The sequence below is a fragment of the Eptatretus burgeri genome, chromosome 12, assembly GCF_056783735.1.
Source record: "Eptatretus burgeri isolate ZD-2024b chromosome 12, Ebu_testis_v1, whole genome shotgun sequence".
In the NCBI taxonomy this organism is placed as follows: domain Eukaryota; kingdom Metazoa; phylum Chordata; class Myxini; order Myxiniformes; family Myxinidae; genus Eptatretus; species Eptatretus burgeri.
In genome coordinates, this window is record NC_140972.1 from 39,943,493 (window position 1) to 39,965,297 (window position 21,805).

Below are 21,805 nucleotides of genomic sequence, written 5' to 3' on the forward strand. Positions count from 1 at the left end.
GCTATTTGTGGATCATTATAACTCCTTCCATAGGATTCTCTATGATTATCATAAGTTAAAATTGCATAGTTTCTCTGTGACGTGACTATTCCAATAAAGTCATCATCGAAATCATCACTTTCTACAAAATCATTATTTTGGAGAATAATAGAGATCGTAATCAAAAGCGAAAAGCTCAGTCAAATGAAAGGGATTCTAGACTTGCAAAACATAAGGTTTTCAATGGTGTGCATGTGGTTAGCCTTGCTCACTAACTATTCAACTGTACCTCCGAGTTGATAATTTTCTCTTGGAGAAGCAAGAGATGAAAGCCTATTGATAATTGCTATGTTATTTATTGGGAATCCTATAATGGTTATTTCCACTTTGTTCCTCCCCACAAACCAAGCAGATAACCTACTTGTGTTTGTTTTCTGAATTTGGGTTTTCTTTGTTACACTTTCAGAGTACAACAGGATAGCTCAGTTAGTATTATGTTTACTTCTGAGTTTACTGATCCTGTGTTTGATCCTTGGTGGTGTTGATTCCCACGTAAATGCCTGCCAAAGCACATTGCCCTTGCAGAAGGGTTAGTAAACCTGCTATTATTGCCTATTATGATTTCATCGCAGATGATAAAGATACATGCCGTTGTGCTAAAGCTGAGAAGGGGCACTGCATCAGTACCATCGTTTTACAAGCCAGGGGGCTTAAATACTGTGAGTGAAGTGCCTTGTTCATTTTGTTCGTAGTATATATATATATATATATATATATATATATATATATATATATATATATATATATATATATATATATATATATATATATATATATATATATATATATATATATATATATATATATATATATATATATATATATATATATACATATATATATATATATATATATATATATATATATATATATATATATATATATATATATATATATATATATATATATATATATATATATATATATATATACATATATATATATATATATATATATATATATATATATATATATATATATATATATATATATATATATATATATATATATATATATATATATATATATATATATATATATATATATATATATATATATATATATATATATATATATATATATATATATATATATACATATATATATATATATATATATATATATATATATATATATATATATATATATATATATATATATATATATATATATATATATATATATATATATATATATATATATATATATATATATATATATATATATATATATATATATATATATATATATATATATATATATATATATACAATTTCAAACAATTTGCTTCTTATGTTCACTCTATGAGATTGTAGCTTACTTTTGTATTGTCTGTATTCTCTTTCATGTTGATCAAACCTGACCTAAATTAATACCTAGTTAATTGTAAAATGCAATGAATAAAATTCATTGTTGCTGGAATCTTCTTTTACGGTTCTTTATGAGGTGATAAATAAAATACGTTTGAAAAATAAAAATAATTAAATAAGTTTGAATAAGGATATTGCTTTGCTGTGTTGACTGACTGTCTGGACACAACTTTGAGGTTGTGGGTCCATTGATGTTGAGTAATCTACTGATGTGGACCGGTGACCGGGGTTGTGGATCCGCCGTTTGGAGAGGTTATAGGCTGAAAGGATCGAAACCTCGATGAAAAACGTTGTCCAGCTGATGATCCGGGCAGTTGGGAAATCAGTCAATTGCTTATAAGTTAAGGTTATAACTTCAAATATAATAGCTTTTGTAAGTACCTTCCAGTCCAGAATATATCTGTTTGTATATATATATATATATATGTATATATATATATATATATATATATATATATATATATATATATATATATATATATATATATATATATATATATATATATATATATATATATATATATATATATATATGTGTGTGTGTGTGTGTGTGTGTGTGTGTGTGTGTGTGTGTGTGTGCGTGCGCATGTATTATTATGTCTGGCTTCCTTCTTGGGACGATGGTGCAGTAATTGGTCTTTATTTTGATTATAATTTTATGGGAAAGACATTCTTGTGGGGGAGATTGAGGGAGGAGGGACTTTGGCCATTCCAATGATGATAGAGGCAGCAGCCATTGTTTTGATACCAGTTGGGTTAATATTGGTTTGGGTAAATATTGCTAACAGAAGGAATTAACTGCAACTAATTTATGTATTTAAGAGAGCAGACATACTCACAGTGTTGCTCACTTCTAACTGTTTATTCGGAAGATGTTGTTGTTGGTGTTGTATTGCCCCCAGACAGTTCTCTCGAACAAGCCCACAGCATGGAGACAGCTGATCAATTTCCCAGGAGCAACTCAGAGAGAGAGAGAGAGAGACAGACAGACAGACACAGACAGACAGACAGACACAGACAGACACACAGACGCGGGCACACAGACGCAGACACACACACACAGACAGACACACACACAGACAGACACACACAGACAGACAGACAGACACAGGCAGACAGACAGACACAGACACACAGACAGACACACAGACACACAGACAGACACACAGACAGACACACAGACAGACACACACACAGACAGACAGACACAGAGAAACACAGACAGACACACCGACAGGAGACAGACACAGACAGACACACCGACAGGAGACAGACACAGACAGACAGACACAAACACAGACAGACAGACACAAACACAGACAGACACACAGACAGACAGACCCAGACAGACACAGAAAGAGACAGAGATAAGGAAAAAGGCTGGACTGTGGGGACCGATTGGCACTGACTGTGACTGCACTGCCCTGACAAATCCAGGCAGCAGGGAAGAATGAGGAAGATTTGGCCCCAGACTTACAATGGGGAGGTACAACCACCAGGAAGAGGTGGTGTCCCTGATAGTTGTTCCGATGTTTGGAGGAAAGGTAACGTAATATCAATCTTGTTACATTTGTGAGGGGGGTAGATATTACCATAGAGAAGATAGGAATGTATAGAGTAGCAAGTTCCGTGTACGAGTAGTTCGCCCATCTTAATGTAATAAGTAGGGAAATGTTAGCTTAAGAATGGTCTTGTTTGAATGTGTGCTATACAGGGGGTGGTGCATGTTAATAATTAGTTAGGGATTATGGTTAAGGAAATTGTGCCATATTACCTCCACGTCAACCTCGACCAGGGGGGCGCTGGGAGACTCGGCACAAGAGCGAGGGGAGGAGCATTTGACACCTCCAAGGGGGTGGAGCTATGGATTACATTAGAGGGGCGGAGCATTGCCCCGGGAGAAGAGGGAAGAGCCAAATCGGGCAGTTGGACTGAGGAGAACAGAAAACGTGGTTGGGAGTTTTTGGTGTGTTGTCAGCATGGAGCAAGCCCGCCTCCATTAATTCTGGAATGCTCACCTGTCCCTCCCTGTAGTCCTTCCCTGTGATTCGTACTGGAGTCCTGCACACCCGTATCATTGAAGACCTTCCCTGGTTTCTCCCCTTTGTCCATGAGACAATGAGTGCATGTGGCACCATGGGTTATTTTATGAATCAATTGTCTCTCATTTACTGAGTTAGCATTTATTTATTTATCTCTGTTCATTATTTTAGTCTGCCCTTTCGTCTCAGGATTCTCCGCTTTCACCGTCCTGTGTCTCCTTTCAATAAACTGTTATTGCCTAAGTGAACTCATATCCTGATTCAGGACACATGATCTGTGAACAACAAATTGTCACCGGCCACGTGAACGCATTCTCTTCTGCAAGAGACAATGCATTTGTGTGGCAATGTTTTTGTTGATGTTTGTTGTTTGCAGATCGTGCAGTAATTATTGTGATGGAACTGGATTTGTTGTCTTGTTATACACAGCTATGAGCTGAGATACCTATAACCCAACAGAATGTTCAAGCCACATGAGACAGTAGTGGCATTACATTGAGCTGATGGTCCCCGAGTCGGGTGAAACGTGTTCACATCAGTACTTTTCTCTCTGTTTGTATTTATAATGAATCCGCCATTATTCATGCTGTTAAAACACTGCAGGAGCCCCCTATGGGTTTTAGTGAGCTCATTTCATGGTGATACTCGATGATCCCAGTGCTGAAATGAAACTCTGTAGCCCCTGAAATAAACACACTGAACACATGTTGGTAAAAATGAAGATTTGTGTTTGTTGAAGTATTTTGTCATATGCACAGCTGCTTTCTGTTGGGGGCTCATATTGTATAATAGTCACACGTCAAATGATAGGTGGATTACAAATTGATTCCATCTTTAGCCAAACAGCTTTTTGTCAAATCCCAGAGTGCCCTGGGAATTATGACACTTCCCCCAAGCTCAGTGCTGTGTTTGTCTCGTCTTAACAGTCCTGTATTGTGTTTCGTGTATTCTTCTGTATGTCCATGTGTGTGAAATGTGTGTTTGGTAGCTCCGCTATGAACCTTAGATCCTGTAAAAAAAAAAAATCATAAAAAATAGCAAATTGGATAGATGGATTGGTGATGAGGTTTGTTCATGAGATAAGCACTTTTACATTCAGCATTTATTTTTATTTACAACTTTTAACTTTAAGAGGCTGTATAGTTTTCACAACAGCACACTAAGGATGGAATCCTCATCACGTATTTTGAATGATTTGAGTGGCAAAACGTTATTTAATGAAATATCATAATAACAATTATGGTGATTACAAAATAGAGTAAGGAACACACCCTCATGCACAATGCATGATAGGATTACATAAGCACTTTCAGATTCAAACACGTACAAAGTTTTCACAAAGTAAATCCATTGTAAAATGAGCATTATCAATGGTCTTGTATATGGTGTACCGTAACGGGACATGAACTCCTCAGAACGATGAAGCACATTCATTCAATCAATCTGTCTCTGTGTCTGTCTCTGTCTCTCTCTCTCTCTCTCTACAATATAATACTCGCACATGTACTGGAAATGTTGCAATTCAGCATAAATGTGTGACGCTTCCAAAAAAAGACCAAAGTTTTGAATAGTCGTCTTTCAAAAGTAAGATTGGCCCATATGCCTGGTGTTGGCTTAATGGTTAGAGTGGTGGGCTTGAGATCCGAGGGTCCTGAGTTCAAATCCTGCTCAGCTGTTGAATTAATACCAGGTGGGGTTGACTGCCTGTCATCCTTCTGAGGTCAGCAAAATGAGTGCCAGCTTGATGGTGACCCATCCATGATTGTGCCCAATAGTCAAGGAGACTGCTTGGACCAATCCTCTGCACAGAGTATGGTCCCAATGGATGGATGGATGGATTGGCCCATGAATTGCTTTGTGGGCTCCACTGTCCAAATTATGTTGAACCTTCGTGCTTTTGTATCCAAAGATCCTCCGACACAAAATGAGAAGCTATATCCATTGCATCGCTCCTATTTTATGCTACCAGACCCAAGACATTTAAGTTGAGCTTCCATATGTAAGTCGTGCCATGACAAGACACCTCCCGTAGTAGTTAATGTGCATCGTTACCTGGTCTCCACAATACTCATTAGCACGATACACAAGCAAAAACGTAATACATATATGGAATTTGTCACCATCAATGATTGTGGGAGACATAATTGCACGTTACATTAAATAATTAAATAAAATAACAATTACAATCATAAAAATGCATGTACACTTGTATGACACAATGTCGTTCAATTTCGCATTTACACACATTCTTCTTCTTGCAGTGACAGATATTCTTCCATGAAGCCCGAATCAAAGGGGCCATTAGAATCATGAAACATCCTTTCCTGCAGGAAAGGACATTATGGAGGAGCTGAGCTGAGAGCAGGAAAGACACTCATTCCACTAAAACGTCATCATGTGAAGTCTTTAGACACAGCCTCAGAGAAATGCGGAGCCGACATGAGGATTGTGATAGTGGAGATGATTGTGAACAGCGAAAATGCAAGCATGCACAGGCGATCTATTACGGCAGCTACAAACTTCCACTCAGAAGCCATCGCCTGTTCTTGATCCTGCAGGCGAAATCGCTCGGCAATGTATCGCAGCTCGGCCAGGATCCGCAGCAGCTCATTCGTTATGCTCCTTCCTTCGGATCCACAGCAGTAAGAGCTCTCCACACCTGGTCCACGGTGACCACACATTCCCTTCTGCTCGCTCATGGCTGTGAAGCATGTCTCCTGTCCACACATGACCCCAGAGTCACTCGTCCCTGGTCCTGGTGTCTCATTTTCCGCAGTATTCTGATAAAACACGTAACCGTTACTGGAAAGTCCTTTTTGGTTTCCAGACACAAGTAGAGCAAGGTCTATGCTGCAAACAGTGCTCTGGTGTAGCACGCTGAGACGGCGGGACAGGCGATGACGAGCTTTGCCAGGCTGCTTCATCCGGAGGAACCAGGCACACCAATCAAGCAGCACCAATCGCATCTGGGCCACACAATTAAGCAGGGCATAAAAGTGAGCTCAGTAGTGGCATGCTCAACAACCACGACTTGGTATAGCATAGATGGGGGTCATTTATACCTCCTGTTTATTGATTGTTTTCTTCAAAGATATCAATATTTTTGATCTGCCATCCAAGTTATGCTTAAGTTGATGTTTATTAAGAAATATCCAAGTTTAAGATTCATGTCTCGAATAAGACCAAAATTTTAAGTCTCACTGTGTATCCCAATGTGCATATGATGGGGGTCATTTTGATCCCCTGGTTGTCTTAATTTGTACAAATCTATGTCTTTTGGACCTGCCCTGCCAGTTTATCAAGTAGATATCGAAATTAAAATTTATCATCATTCCTTTTCTTGTGTTATATTTTTTGAGCCAGTGTGGGAGTGTTTATCATATTTTTGTTGCTTCACTGCAAAGTTTTGGACATCATCTGAGATAGAGGAGTGAGCAGCAAAGGAATATGGCCAGGCAGACGTTACATATGCAAAAATCACATGTTGTTTAAAGTTTTCACAAAACAGCTATTCTGGCTCCCAAGAGCAGGACACACATGGCAGTTACTTAACATAATATACCTCCGCTTTAATACACAAGATGATGAATGGTAAAGCTATTCTTGTATGTCGATTATTTTAAGGACCCCAGCAAGCCCAATAACGTTCAGTGTTTATTTGATGTGGCTTGTTGGAGGTTGGTGGTCATTTGAGAGCAATGTGTCGTTACTGGTTTTATCCTTTGGTTCTATTGTTGCAACAGTGTCATGTCTAAATGGAAGAGCAGAAGAACACAGGGAAAATACCTGAGTCTGGGATTACTACTTGAGTCCGGGATTGAGAGTAGGGGCTTGGGAACATTGTGGTGGGATGTGCTATGGGATAATGGCACTCTGACTGAGCTGCAGGACATCATGGTGGTGGCGCGGAAGCTGTCCGGGTCCCGAGCACCGACCGGAATGTGGGTTTTGCGCACCCGAGAATGGGGTGACCACCTTCACGGTCTGCAGTGTGCGGGAGGAACGCAACCTGCATGCCCCATTCAAGCTCGTCTACAGTGCTTCAAGCAAGGTGGCTGCCATCTATCAACACCATGATAATACAGTGTTAACTGAATGCGTTGCATCAGAATATGCATTGCTTGAGCGAAGCATCATGCCGAGAAACATGAAAGATAGCTACTCTATCGTGAAAATATTTGACCAATTTATTGGACAACGAGTAGTAAAAACCGCCAAGTCCAATAATCCATTTAAAGCAGCAATCAAGGTAGTAGCAGTGGCAAAGCAGCCTCCAAAGGAGTCTCAGGATAAGAAAGCAAGTCAACTCAGTCCCATTATATAACTGAAGCCACAGCGTCGGTATGTACCACCAGTCCCGAGCACTGTACTTTTGAGTGTCCGAGTGATTACAGGGGTCAAGAGCTCACAGAGTTCTCTACTGAAAGGTCTGAGTGACCTTGGGGCAGTGAGGACTTCCAGGGTGGGCGAGATTGAGGCAGATGATTCAACTACACAGATCAATGTGACAATCATGGAAAGGGTGAACATCATTGGTGTGGTAGGGGTGAACACATTGACCTGAAACCAGAGGACAAGTGTGGATGGAGGGGATGTCACAACTGGGACTTTCTGAAGGATGGCAATGAAGTGGTGGATCTCTAAAACGTGAAGGATGGGGCTACTGAACATGATGATGCTTAACCCACTCCCAATGCAATGCCAAGGAGAGCAATCCTGAGTAGTTCAAAAAATAATAATAAGAATATAGGCCAAGCAGATGACACTGGATAATTGGAAGTCCATTCATGAACAATTATAAACGGTATGATGGGTGTTTTTATGTCGACAATGTTGGGGTTGGTGGTGAGGAAGAGGGGGAAGGGGAGGTGTCTTTCTTGCCAGAAATGTGTGGTGGTGGCATGCCTAAAGATTTTGGTGGATGAGTTGAAGAAAAGGGTAGCAGCTTTGCTGGAATTTTTTTTGAGGGGGGTGCGGATTTGTTGAAAAAAGTTGGACGTGATTGTGGGGCTGCAAAAATATGTGACTTCAAGAGCGTGAGCAGTCTGCCTCTGCTAAAAGGTGTGGGACTGCTGGAAATGTGGCAGAATTAAAATGCGTAAAACTAGATTATTCTCCACATGGGTTTATCATTCCGATATTCTGGTCTCACGCCATGATGTTCATGCAGACAGCTGTACAACACACCCATTTGGGCATCTTTTTCCCGTCAGGATCATGGTGGTGGTACTGTAGCACGACAGTCGTCATGACCACGGAGAGTGCCACGATGATCATGGTGCTGGCAAAGTACTGCCCTGTAATGCCAAATCACACTTAAGCATGTTAGAATACATTTTAGGGTCTATGAACATAGATCATGTCCAGAAAGGAAGTGGGATGGTGGAGTGAATGAAGAAAGAAAAACATGCCAAGTATATATGGAGGCAGATAAATAATATTCGAAGGAAATAGGAGGAAGGTAAAGGGGGAGGTATTGGTAGGAAAAGAGTGAAAATGGTTGGGGTGAGGGGTGTGTAGGGGGCAAAATTCAGGCTTTTAAGAACAGAGATGTAGATGTTCCCTCATCTGATAAAGCAGAAGAACATTTCTAACATTCCATTGAAGATATATGTATATATCTCAAAGTTAACTGGTGTTGCAATGCTGTGTCCCTCCTTCCACCTTTCCCCTCCCTCAACTCACCACACCCCTTCCCTCTGGACTCCCACCCAATCCCCCTCCCTCCAGACTCCCAACCCATTCCCTTCCCTCCAGACTCCCACCCCCACTCCTTCCCTCCAGACTCCCACCCCCACTCCTTTCCTCCAGACTCCCACCTCCACTCCCTCCCTCCAGACTCCCACCCCCACTCCTTCCCTCCAGACTCCCACCCCCACTCCCCCTCCCTCCAGACTCCCACCCCCACTCCCCCTCCCTCCAGACTCCCACCCCCACTCCCTCCCTCCAGACTCGCACCACAATCCCCTCCCACAATCCCCTCCTGACTCCCACCCCACCCCTTCCGCTCCCACCTCCACCCTTCCCCTTCCTCCTCCCACAAATAATTTTTCACAGGGTGTATATTTGGTGAAGTTAGCTTAGGTGGTAATCTTTTTTTCGACAAACTATACATTTATCATTGGCAGTTATGTTATTAGATGAGCAGTGATATAATCTAAATTTGAACAATTTTCGGTTTTTGAATAATTAGCGATGAGCGCATTTGAGAGGTCATGTGATGCCTTATTTTCCGAAATTACCGAATGTTGTGACGTCTTAAGTTATTTTTCACATGTAATATCATATTTGACAATCGTACCTCACCACGTCATCAATTATACAAGTATCCGGGTTGAAATCCATAAACATTTGGGCTTTTTATAAAGCATTGTATATATTGATCTACCCTTGGCGATGGGGACAGAATGTGGCTCATGTGTTAATAAGTTATGAATTGTGAGAAAATGACTGTTTAAAATGTAAGGTGCATCATCGTAAAAAACTGATCTTATAAAGTTTCGTTCTGATTAACCTTGGAAGCTCTGAAGAGTAGCATCACAAACAAACAAAACATCTCATTCACTTTTATGTAGACGATAACATTGCTCCAAACTGCTGATTAAATGAAATAACTTCCTAAATGAAAGCAGATCACACAAAAAGGTGAAATAATGCAATCTCATGCAAATATATATATATATATATATATATATATATATATATATATATATATATTTAAATATAACGAATACGGTTTGTTCCACCCGGCCTGAAAAAATGTACATTATCACCGAAAAAAGCACCGCTGTCGACTGTATTGCCATGGCTTGCAAACAAACAAGCAAACAAACATTGAAGAATACCACTCAAAGTTAAGCAAATAAAGTCATTTCAAATATTTAAAGGTCCCATGACACTCAAAACTTTCTGGTTATTTATATATTAACTTCACCTTCCTCGTGAAGAAATCACCCATGTTTCTTTTTTAAAATCAACAATGGGATAATTAGACCAATATTTCGAACATTTCTAGTGCTTTTCACAAATTGCTATGCCCCACCCCTCAAAAAAGTTGAGTTAAGCGAACCGCACATCACGTGACCGTTGACGTCATCTCCAGAACGCGACTCACACAGAGTGGATTGATTAGACATCGCGTGCCGTATAAAATACATACAAATGCATTGTGCACATGAATAGGGTGAATATACTGATTCTGGCTCACTTTCGCCCATGTTAATGAATGGGGGATTCTCAGCGATTCATATTTTTTCCCTAAAAAATAAACCCCCTTTTTATCCCAACCTGTTGAATTCTCTGCTGTTGAAATATCTGAAACATGTAAGTGAATGGAGATTTTAATAGCCTCCCCTTTTAGCTTTGGAGCACTTTTTTTCAAATAACCAATGCATATTGTTTAGCTCACTCATTGAACCTATAAAGATTTGTTCATTCTCAAATTCCTTCAATAGTTTAATTTTCTTTGCACAATAATCCCCATCTAAAATATTCAAAAATAAAACATTTGAATCTTTATATTTTTCAAGATACCCCTTTTGTGTCATTATGCAATGATATACTTCTCTCATTGATCTCACCTGACCTCCCCCTGAGTTGCATATCATTTTGAGATTGTAGTAAATTATTTTTCCATTGTTCATTTCATAACCAAAGTTTTCAGTCCATTCAAGGATATTTTTTTTTCTTTACATCCTCTAACTTACGAGTTTTTTTAATTCATTCGCTTATTTGATTTATTTACCTTTGTTTTAGTTATTTTTTCAATAAGTCTTATTTGATATTTTTCACATTCATTATGTTTTCCATTTATATACCAAGACTGAGATTTTCTCCACTCTTTAGTTTGATTAATACTTGGTTCGGCCATTTATATATTGTGAAAAAGACAGCGGTAACCCTTAAAAACCCTAACCCATATTCTATTTAATTAAAACTTGTATCCATATGGAACACAATCTATTCTATATACTCTATGATTAAATATTCACTCTATCATACAATATACATATGGAACACAATCTATTCCATTATCTAAAATAAATCTCTTATCATCAAAGGCTCCTAATGCCTTTTTATTTACTTCTTCACTATATATCTTATGTTTATAACTTCTTATTGTATTCTTTTTCCTTTATTCTTCTTTCTTATTCATCAAACAATTATAATAATTTCTAAAAGTTATTGATTTCTTTATTACATATTTCTTTATTCCCTTTAACCTCTTAGCAATCTGATCACCATACTTATAAGCATATGCCTTTGCTCTCAATCCAATAAACTTACTCATTACTTTTCCACCCAACTCATCCTTAAACTTACCAATAACCTTTTCATTCTTTTTTTGAAAATAACTCACTCTTCTTACTATAATTACTTGTATCATATACTCCAATATTTTTCTTCATATATTTATAAGCATCATCAGTTTTTATATCTAGAATAAAACTATCAGTGTCCATATACAACAATGAAACATTTTCACCATACTCTTTCTTTAAGTCATTATACAAATAATCATACATCAATATCTTTGATAAATCAAGAACTGCTGTTCCAATATAAATTGGTTTATCCATTACAATACTTTCCTTTTCCATATGAATAGCAGAAAAGTTCTCTGAAAAAACCTCTTCTCTCTCAAAACTTGGTTTATTTATCAATCTTGAAGCTTCTTTCTAAGATGTTGCAAATCTAATGTTTTGCCTGTTTCTAACATTCTCCATTGTCTTTCCAAAGATAGCATTATTCATCAATTTATAGAATTCCCCTTCAAATTTTACTTTTGTATTTGTTCTCATATCTGTATTGAATTTAATATACTTTTTCATCCAAGGACTTTGTTTAAATGTTAAAACTCTATGAATTTTAGCTACTCTCAATCCTTCTCCCAAAAACTGTTTCAAGCTTCTCTGATGCAAAACATATTCCTCTTTATCATAGACTGTTGTTAATAACTTTTCTGTTGATTTACCTTTAATATTAAAACTTTTATGATAATCACGTAACCATTCTTTCTTTGGGGTTTCTTTCTCACATGCAAAAGGAAGGTATTTATGCTTATTATGAAGATCACTCGGGTACCTCAAATCAACTTCAAAATAATAACCTTCTTCTTCCTCATTCAATTCCTCTTGAGAAGAAATAACAATATTCATCAAAGCCTTTTCATAATCCTTTTCTTCCATCCACTCTAATTTACCATAAGGCATAGATTGAGACATTGCCCATCCATACAAATTATTAGCATCAAAATACATCAAATAATTACTATCTTTTTCACTATCATAATTTGGAAGATATTTATTATTTGCTTTAGCATATCTTTTTGAACATACTTGTGATATTCCACCTCTCTTAGACTTCTCACTCATCAAAAGCATATCTACATCACTGATTAAATCTATATCTTGTTTTGTCATTTTCAACATTGCACTCCAAGCTAAACCAGGAGCTGTGAAATAGTGGGCAGGATCTAATCCATAAAATTTTTTTATTATGACAGTGTGATCTAAAAGCTTCAAACACATCAGCTGACAATAAAACATGTTTTTAGATACAAATCATGATATTCTCCAAGGTTCTTTATGTTAAATATCTTCCAAATTTCTTGTGTGTGTTTATTTTCCTTATCACTTATTTCTTCTTCATAACGGTTATTATAGAAACTTTCTTTTGAAGGAAGTTGTGTTTCTTTAAATCTCATAAATGAATCCATATAATCATAGGGATAAATTCCCTTACTTGTAATAATTTTCTCTTTACTTTGAATTTCATTCCTTGTTTGAATTTCCTCTTCAGTTAGAATTCCCTCTTTAATCAGAATTTCATCTTTAATCAGAATTTCCTCTTTAGTTAGAATTTTATTCATTGTTCGAATTTTCTTTATAATTAGAATTTCATCTTCAGTTAGAATTTCTTCATCAATTTCCTCATTTATTGGAATTTCCTCTTTACTTTGAATTCTCTCTTTAATCTAAATTTCCTCTTTCGTTAGAATTTCCTCTTTTGGAAAGAATGAATTAAGATTTAGAAAAGAGCCCGTGGAGCTTAGATTTGATGCTCGGTAGGCTCGTGGTGTTCCCATAAACTTGTAAGAATCTAGAAATGTAATACGAGTTAAAGGTTTTGTGAATATCATTTTTGTAAATGAAATATACTTTTGACTTGTGTTTGTTATGGCAGAAATATTCCCTGGTGTTTTTGAAAGTTCATTTAAAATAGATGTGTATCATAGATGGCGCTGTTGTGAAGAAAGACTGGAATAAAATAAGGAAATTTACAATTAAGATTACAACAGGAATGAGCGGGACCTCTATATTTACCAGTAAGATGACAATGATCCCTAACTTTGACCTCTCCCTCAATTCCCTCCTCACAAATATGGCAGATATTGTTCTTTGTAAATTCTAATTTTTCTTCTTCGGTTAATTTCATCAGTTCATTTGTTTCTTTCATTAATTTAGTTAGTCTTATACAATCCTTTTCTAATCATTTTACAAACTCTTGTGAAGCTTTTTTCCACTATAATGTTCAAGCTTATTCTACTTTTCTCCAACAGATGATTTGATATAATAACAGAAACCACAAGGAATATGTTTTTGATATTTATTTGTATATGATTCTTTTGGATTAGGAGAAGCAGTATTTATCTTTTTAAGGATACATTCAAAATCAGCGTATATCACAAATGGGTGCATGATATATTTATTACAATCATCAAAATAAATCTTTTCACCAGGTTTAGGCATTGTAATTACAGCTGATTTATGATTACTACAATATTTTGAATGTTGTTCTAATCGTTCTTTTGTATGAAATGAATTAAGACATCGCTTACAAGGATATATTTTGTTTGCTGTTCTGAATACCTGAGAAGAGATTAATCTTGATAAATTATTGATGTATGTATAATGTGAATTCTTTCCAACACTAAAATATAAAAGATCAATGTGTGTTTCTTCATTTCTCTCTGTAATCTTTAATACCTGAACTTTATTCTCTCGAGTTAATCCATATACATTAATAGAAAGATTATTCTTTTTCTCAAATTTCGGAATATCTGTTCATGGCATTGGGAATTTAAAATCTTTAATATCCAAGGTATTCTCATATTTCATATATTGTTTTACTCTTTCTGAATTACAATTTGGTGGATGTAAGTGAGCAAGAACAGACCAGAGAAAACATTTATTATCATTGTTCTTAATATTAACAACTGCCTTCTTTAGTTTTATTTCTTTTGGCAATTCAATATAAGAAGAAGCTTAAAGAGGGTCTGATTTTAGAATGTGTATATCTAAAAAGATGATTTTTAAAATATTAAATCCACTTCCTACCACTGTATTATCAACATCCTCCTCTTGTCTTGATAGTTCTTCATAAACATCACATCTTACAAAATCTTGAACTGATATTATAAAATGAAGATCTGTTCTCATATAAGGAGTTAGTTCTTTATCTTGTCTTTTCATATTCATTTTCACTCCCATATTAAACTTTAAAGTTTTCATTTCTTTAATGTCTTTTTAATAACTTTTTCAACATCAGGTTTCACTATTTCAATTGATTCAGCTGTTGATGATGGACCGGGTTCTCCAAATTGAAAAATCCTAATTTTAATATGATTCTTAAAAGCTCCATCAGTGTTTTCAATATAATAGTCTCCCTTTACTTTAAACTCATTCTTCTTGTGTTTTTGTGAATGAAGGTGCTTCTTATAACTACTCTTCAAAACATCCTTTGAGCAGATATCACAATGGTTTGTTTTCAACTCAAGAGGAGATATTTGAGAAAATAGATTAAATGTGTGTTTGTTGGTTTGAAGGTGTTTTTTATAATATTTATATTCGTGACTACAAACATCGCAGTACGTTGTATTCACCATATTTATAGAATAAAACTTTGCTTAAACTAAAATTTTCTTGATGAAAACTTCGTTTAATTAATAGGTGAATCTGTGCTTAAAACCATTTTATCCTCCAAATTTTTTCACTTTATAAATACAATATTTCAAGACACAAAAGACAAGTTTCAATCAATCTCTTCATTTGTTAAAGATACTGAGAAATATGTCAAGGATGTAAAATCGAACAAAGATAAATATAACAACTATTGGATAAAAACATTTATGGCGAATAATATGAGTTCTTCAATTTCCTTCAGTGGAAGGGCTTTTAGGATACCTGGAAGAACATCCATTAAAGTATCTCCAACAAAAGTTTCTCCTCTCCTGGCAATATATTCAAAACTAGAAAAAGCAATGAAACAAGAAAAAGTTTCAAAAAATAAAAACCTTTTGGATGAAGCTTTAGAAAGAAAAGATAAGACCATCTGTAATATGCAATGGGGAAATTTGTATTTTTTTCAACAACCCTAAAGATGTAAATCCTGATGAAATAAAGGATGTTAATATATCAGGTGAAATGACATTTCGTTCAATAGTAGTTAAGGATCATTTTTAAATTACCTTTAATATATAAAATGTTGTAGTTGAATCTGTTGATGAAAAAAAGTATATAGATATCGATGGTAATGTTGTTTCTATTAATTAAATATGAGTCAATATTCAACTGAAGACTTTGAAGATTATGAGTGATTATGATAGTTATGAAAGTAGTTTTATAGATGATTCCGAAGATGAATTTTAGTTTAAGTAAAGTTTTACTTTATAAATATGCTAGATTTTGAGCCTCTTGAATTCCCCGATTCTCCATATGACAAATTTGAGAATTGTCCTGCGTGTGATAAAGTGGGATTAAACACAGAGTCAAAAGCCTATGAACGATGTACATTCTGTGATTATCTTCTAATTAATGATAATAAAAAATATAAAAAGGAAAATAATTCTTTTAGATTTACATCAAAAATGAATTACTTTACAAGATTGATGAGAGAAATTAATGTAAAGTATGAGGGTGATAACAAACCTTTCCTTACAAGGGAAGAAACTGAACGTATTAGAGAAATGTTCAAAGGATTGTTGTTATGTATTATTCACGATTGTCATTTTCAGGAAAATATCAACACAAGATATTGTATAAATAAAATAATGGATTATCTTGAAATTAAACCCCAACTTAGGATAAAATATAGAGTTTCTAAAAAAGCCAATAATAAATTAAATAACCTGTTTTCCAAATATATAAATGAATGATTTTTTACCCATTTGGGAAAATAAGATAAAATTTAACAATCATAAAAATCTTCCAAATTCATTAAGCTGTCTCATAGTTGGTTCAAGCGGATGTGGAAAAACCTGCTTACTTTTGAAGATGCTCCTGGCTCCCAACTTTTTAGATTATGAGATATTATAATATCTGAGATATCTCAGAGATTATGAGATATTATAATATCTTAGATGTCGGCCCTCGCAAGCGGTGCAATCGCTTCACCGGTGTACGTGTACAGCGACAAGGCCGTCTTGACCAGGCGAATACCGCGAAGACCACGAGCCGCCTGCTCACCCATGACCGACACCGCAGCCCCGGTGTCCACGCAAAACACGGTCGGCTCGCCATTCACTTCGACCTCCACCGTGAACGGCGTCGTCATCTCCGAACCAACGGAAAACAGACTCAACCGTGGTTGCATCTCCTGCTCCGGCTCGCCGGCATCGCCATGCCCCGGTTGCAGGCCGATCTCCAGGTCACTGGGGTCCTCCCGCACCTCGTCATCCAAGACCCCAACGGAGGCCCCCGCCATCCGACACACACGCTTCAAATGTCCCACCTTGTGACAATGCAAACACACGGTGTTCTTATACGGGCACATTTGTCGCAGGTGCGGACCCCCACACCCCCAGCACCCCTGGAAAGCCACTTCGCTCCCGGTGCGACCGTGCTGCGGTGCGCGCCCTCGTCCCGCACCGCCAGGCGCGCGTGCGACCTGCGGCACTTGAGTCATCGCGCGGACTCCGGGCTGCGCGACCTGCGGCACCTGCGCGGTCACCGCGTGGACCTCGGGATCAGCCGACATGCCCCAGCTGGAGCTACTCATTACGTCCTGGCCAGCGATGGTGCGGACATCCGTGAGTGTCTGCTCGACAGACGAAGCAGTCCCGACCGCCGAGTCGAATGTGATGTCGGTCAACCACAGGATGGCTGCTACCATCTTTGCGTCTCGCAGACCAGAAATAAAACGATCTCTGAGCCGTGCCGGACGCTCCTCTGTTGTGAACTTGCAAGGCACAGCCGAATGCTTCACCCGTGCTACGAAGTCTGCAACGCGCTGCTCGCCACCCTTAGCGAGGTGATCGAACTGGAACCGCGTGAGATGCAACGACTTCTCTGGCGCCAAGTGGGTCTTCATTTTCGCCACGATGTCCTGAAACGATAGCCCGTCATCACTGGGCTTATTTGGAGCCACCAAATCACTCAGCAGCCGGTAGTGCTCCGTTGATAGCGAGGCGAGCAAGATCGCCTTGCGTTTCTCTTCATCATCTACATCATTCGCGCGAAAGTAGCAACCCAACTGTTCAGAAAACAACTCAAATTCATCTCCCCCGAAAACGGGTACGCGCCCGTGCACCGTGCCCCGACCTTCTGCCATGCTCGTGCTGGTGAGACCCTTGGCTCCGTAGCCTGGAACCGCACGGGTTATTTGCCGCCCTGCACACGCCGATCCGAAGATCCTCGTCAGCCAACTGTGGTGTACTGATAGAAGATGCTTAGCAGGCAGACACGATGCGGGGGAACAGTCGAGCCGGGCTGTGTTGTACAAGCGCGAGCGCGGGCGTACTTTGCCCGCGGCTCTCCTTTATTACGTATTCAGCACACTCACGAGCCGGGCGACTCCAGCATTACTACAACGCCTCAGGCGGCGCGCACACCTTATATCCCTTGCAGACCCGATGACCACGCCGACATCCTCCTCCCATCATCATGCCCCGCCCTGCATGCCCGCAGGCTACACCACATATGGAAGCAATTGATAGTATCTATGATTTGGATGATACTATTATCATCTCAAACTCCACTAAAAATGAAGATTACTTCAAGGTAAATGCAATAACTGGAACAGACTAGAATGCAAATGGTACAAAAAGTTTTAAAATAAATAATCAACAAACTTATTTGAATCTATCCGAAAGTTTCTTGTTGTGTGAATTTACATTCACTAAGGCTGGGAATAACACAAATGCCACACTCTTAAATGATTTCTTCTGGAAAATGTTTGATAGTGTTTGTTTGTACATTGGAACACAAGAAGTTGAAGCAGTTGATTATGTCTCTGCTGTATCTGAAATGATGAAATTTACACTATATTCATTCAGTGATAGAATGGGAAAGGGGTCTGTCGAAGGTTTTATTCCTGATATGTCAACAGGAACAACCACAGACCCTGGATATATTCAAAGGAAAGGAGCGTATAATGATGATGCAAAAGCAGTTAATAGTTTTACTGTGGCAGTTCCTCTTAAAGGTATATTTGGATTTTGTGATCATGATTAAGTTCTGTATGGTCTTAAAATTATATTTCAACTACAAAGGAATGATAATGAAAATAGATTACTTTTTGGTGTTGGAAGTGCTTTTGGTGAGCAGAATAAATTTGTAATTGATGAAATGAGTTGGTATATTAGTGAATATACTCCTAATCTTAAAACAGAAGAGATGTTGAATAGAAGATTTAACTCAAAGAAACCACTCAATGTATCATACCTCAAAAGAAGATGTCAACACGTTAAACTAAACCAAACCACTTACACGTGGAATTTGGGTGTTCTGGAAGGAAAGCCACGATATCTGTGGATCATTTTTTAAAAAAACCAGATGGTGATACTGCTACAGATAAGAATAATGCATTGAGTGATAATGCTAAGATGAAACAACTTCATGTTTCTCTTGGAACATTTTATCCACAAGATAGATTGGAAATTAATTGGGAAAAAAATGATTTTGCTGAAGCATACAAGTCTTACCAAAAGGTGTGTGAAAGTAATGAAAATAAAGAACCTATTTTGGATATGACAGCATTTAAAAGTTTGTATAAAATCTATGCGTTTGATCCGAGTCCTCAAAAGGAAACTATAAAGTCGAATCGAGTGGATACTTCCCTATACATTGAAAGAGGAGAGAGTGAAGAAGTTGATTCATATTCTTTGAAGTTGATACATAAGAAACAGAATTACAGATTTATACAGATAATGGTGTTATGATTAGTCTCATAATTTTTTGTTAAATAAATGAGTGGCAAAGTACCAACTGGGGTATATGTTAATCAAATCAATCTTCATAAACTTTCATCTTGTGTTCAAAATCAAAAGCCTTGCACGATTAACGTAAATACAATTCAGAGAAAAGGAGCAGTAAGAATTGATGTTTTGATCACAATAGAACAGGTTAAAATATTGAACGATACTGGCTCACTTAAAATTAAAATGACAAAAGCAATGTTGAAAAAATATTCAATAAGAGAGATGAGTATTCATAAGAGAGATAATATTCAATAAGACAATAAGAGGATTTCTCCCATTTCTAATTCCATTATTTGCTGGTTTTAGTGCGGTTGGAGCATTGACGGGTGGGATTTCAACAGCGGTGAAAACTGCCAACGAAAGGAAGGCTTAACTCCGGGCTCAAAAAGAATTGGAAAGACATAACACAGAGTTGGAGAAACAAATTAGTGGAAGTGGTGTAATTGTAGATTTTGCTGAAAAACTTGAAAGTCTGCCTGATAAAGCGAGATTGTTAGTTGGAGATATGCTTTCTTCTATAGCACAAGCAGGTGTAAAATTAACTAAAAGGGGTAATGGATTATATCTTTCTAATAAATAAATGAGCATTGATGAGTAGTTTAAAGAATTTGGAAAGAATACAACATCAAATTTACAACTTGTCAAATATTGTAAGAAATTAAAAATTCATAATGTGGTGATTTGTATTACAAGATGAATTAACAAACGTGCCTAAACATACAAAGAATATTATTATGAACTTAGAAGATAATAATGGGAACGGTTCTCAATGGGTTTGTATTTTTAATAGCCAAGACAAATATTATTTTGATAGTTTTGGTCTTCCACCACCTGTTGAAGTCATAAAATTCTTACAGAATGGTGTTTATCAAACATTTCAAGTCCAAGAATTAAATTCCAAGTGTTGTGGTCAATTATGTCTATATGTGTTATTTCAACTCAACAAAAATAATTTTTTTTACATTATTTTTAAACTAATATAAATGACTTATGTTGGTAAAGATCATTCTATCTTTGGTGTATCCCAAGAACTGGATATTGATTTATCAAATTATTACACAAATGCACAGGCTGAACGACAGAAATATAGTATAACAAAAAATATTAATATGAAAAGTGCTTATAAATTAAAAAAAATTATCCAAGCCCAACTGACGCAAATGACTTGGTGAGATTAAGCGATTTATCACAATATATATCTTTACACAAAATGGCCATGTATTCCAAAGATACAGAAGTGTTGATTTTATCTCCAGGTCATACAGAATTCACAGTTCGAATTAAAATAATTTTTTATAAGAAGGGCGTATCGTTTGTATGAAAATAGAACAAGGGGGTATGATATGAATGATTTAGGGTATAATTGGTCATTTAAAATTGACCTAGAAGACCTGGAACAATTAAATCAGTCTCGTAAGGAAGAATATTATCCACTTGGTATAGAGAATGTTTTGTGGAAGCACGATTAGTAAACAACAAATAAAATAATTTAATAAGGGTAAATATAATAATGGTTTTGCCCTAGTTTATATCATGAAAACAGAAAAAACAGGATTATATATAATAAGTAAGGAAATATAAAATGATTTAACTCTGGGAAGATGGGGAGGTGTTTCGTGTCATAATATTATTCTGTCATATATTTCTAATACATAAATGACAGCAAGAAGGCTTCAAGAAAATTATCATTTCTGTGTCCAAGCATACCTTCAAGAAAAGGGTATTCGGTATTTTAATAAATATGTTCTACAACATAAGAATGAGGTATTTTCAATAAAAGATTGGCATTATGCTGATGTTGATAAACCAACAACTTTGGATTTAATTAAAATGTTAAATAATGAAAAAATTATAAAGTTAAGAAAACGTAAGGCTCTTTTAGAAATTTAAAAGAAATTTTATTGGTCTCCTGTTGTAAAAAAAAATTTGGATACAGGAATAACAAGAAATCCCGATGAATATATGTATGATATTCTATGGGGTGTAAGCGATTCAAGGATATAAGGGACGAGGAAGGAGTTGAAGAAGAGAGAGAAGAGGAGGAAAAGGAGGAGAGGGAGAAGAGAGAGGAGGAAAGAGAGAAGAGAGAGAAGGAGGAGAGGGAGAAGAGAGAGAAGGAGGAAAGAGAGAAGAGAGAGGAAAGAGAGAGAATAAAT

At 36.8% G+C, this 21,805-nt stretch overlaps 1 protein-coding gene across 2 annotated transcripts in view; it reads right to left on the reverse strand.

Moving 5' to 3' along the window:
• Window positions 1–4,391: 4,391 nt before the first annotated feature.
• The window catches only part of CHRNA7 (cholinergic receptor nicotinic alpha 7 subunit), a 137,184-nt gene continuing 119,770 nt past the window's right edge, over window positions 4,392–21,805 (reverse strand). Inside the window, exons 9-10 of one of the 2 annotated variants that reach the window (XM_085850257.1) lie at window positions 8,639–8,748; window positions 4,392–6,417 (exon numbers count right to left, since the gene is read on the reverse strand). In XM_085850257.1, coding sequence (XP_085706383.1) covers window positions 5,845–6,417; window positions 8,639–8,748 — 683 coding nt within the window. In that variant the 3' untranslated portion in view covers window positions 4,392–5,844. The remainder of the gene's footprint in view (window positions 6,418–8,638; window positions 8,749–21,805) is intronic. The other variant, XM_085850258.1, reaches the window with a different exon arrangement.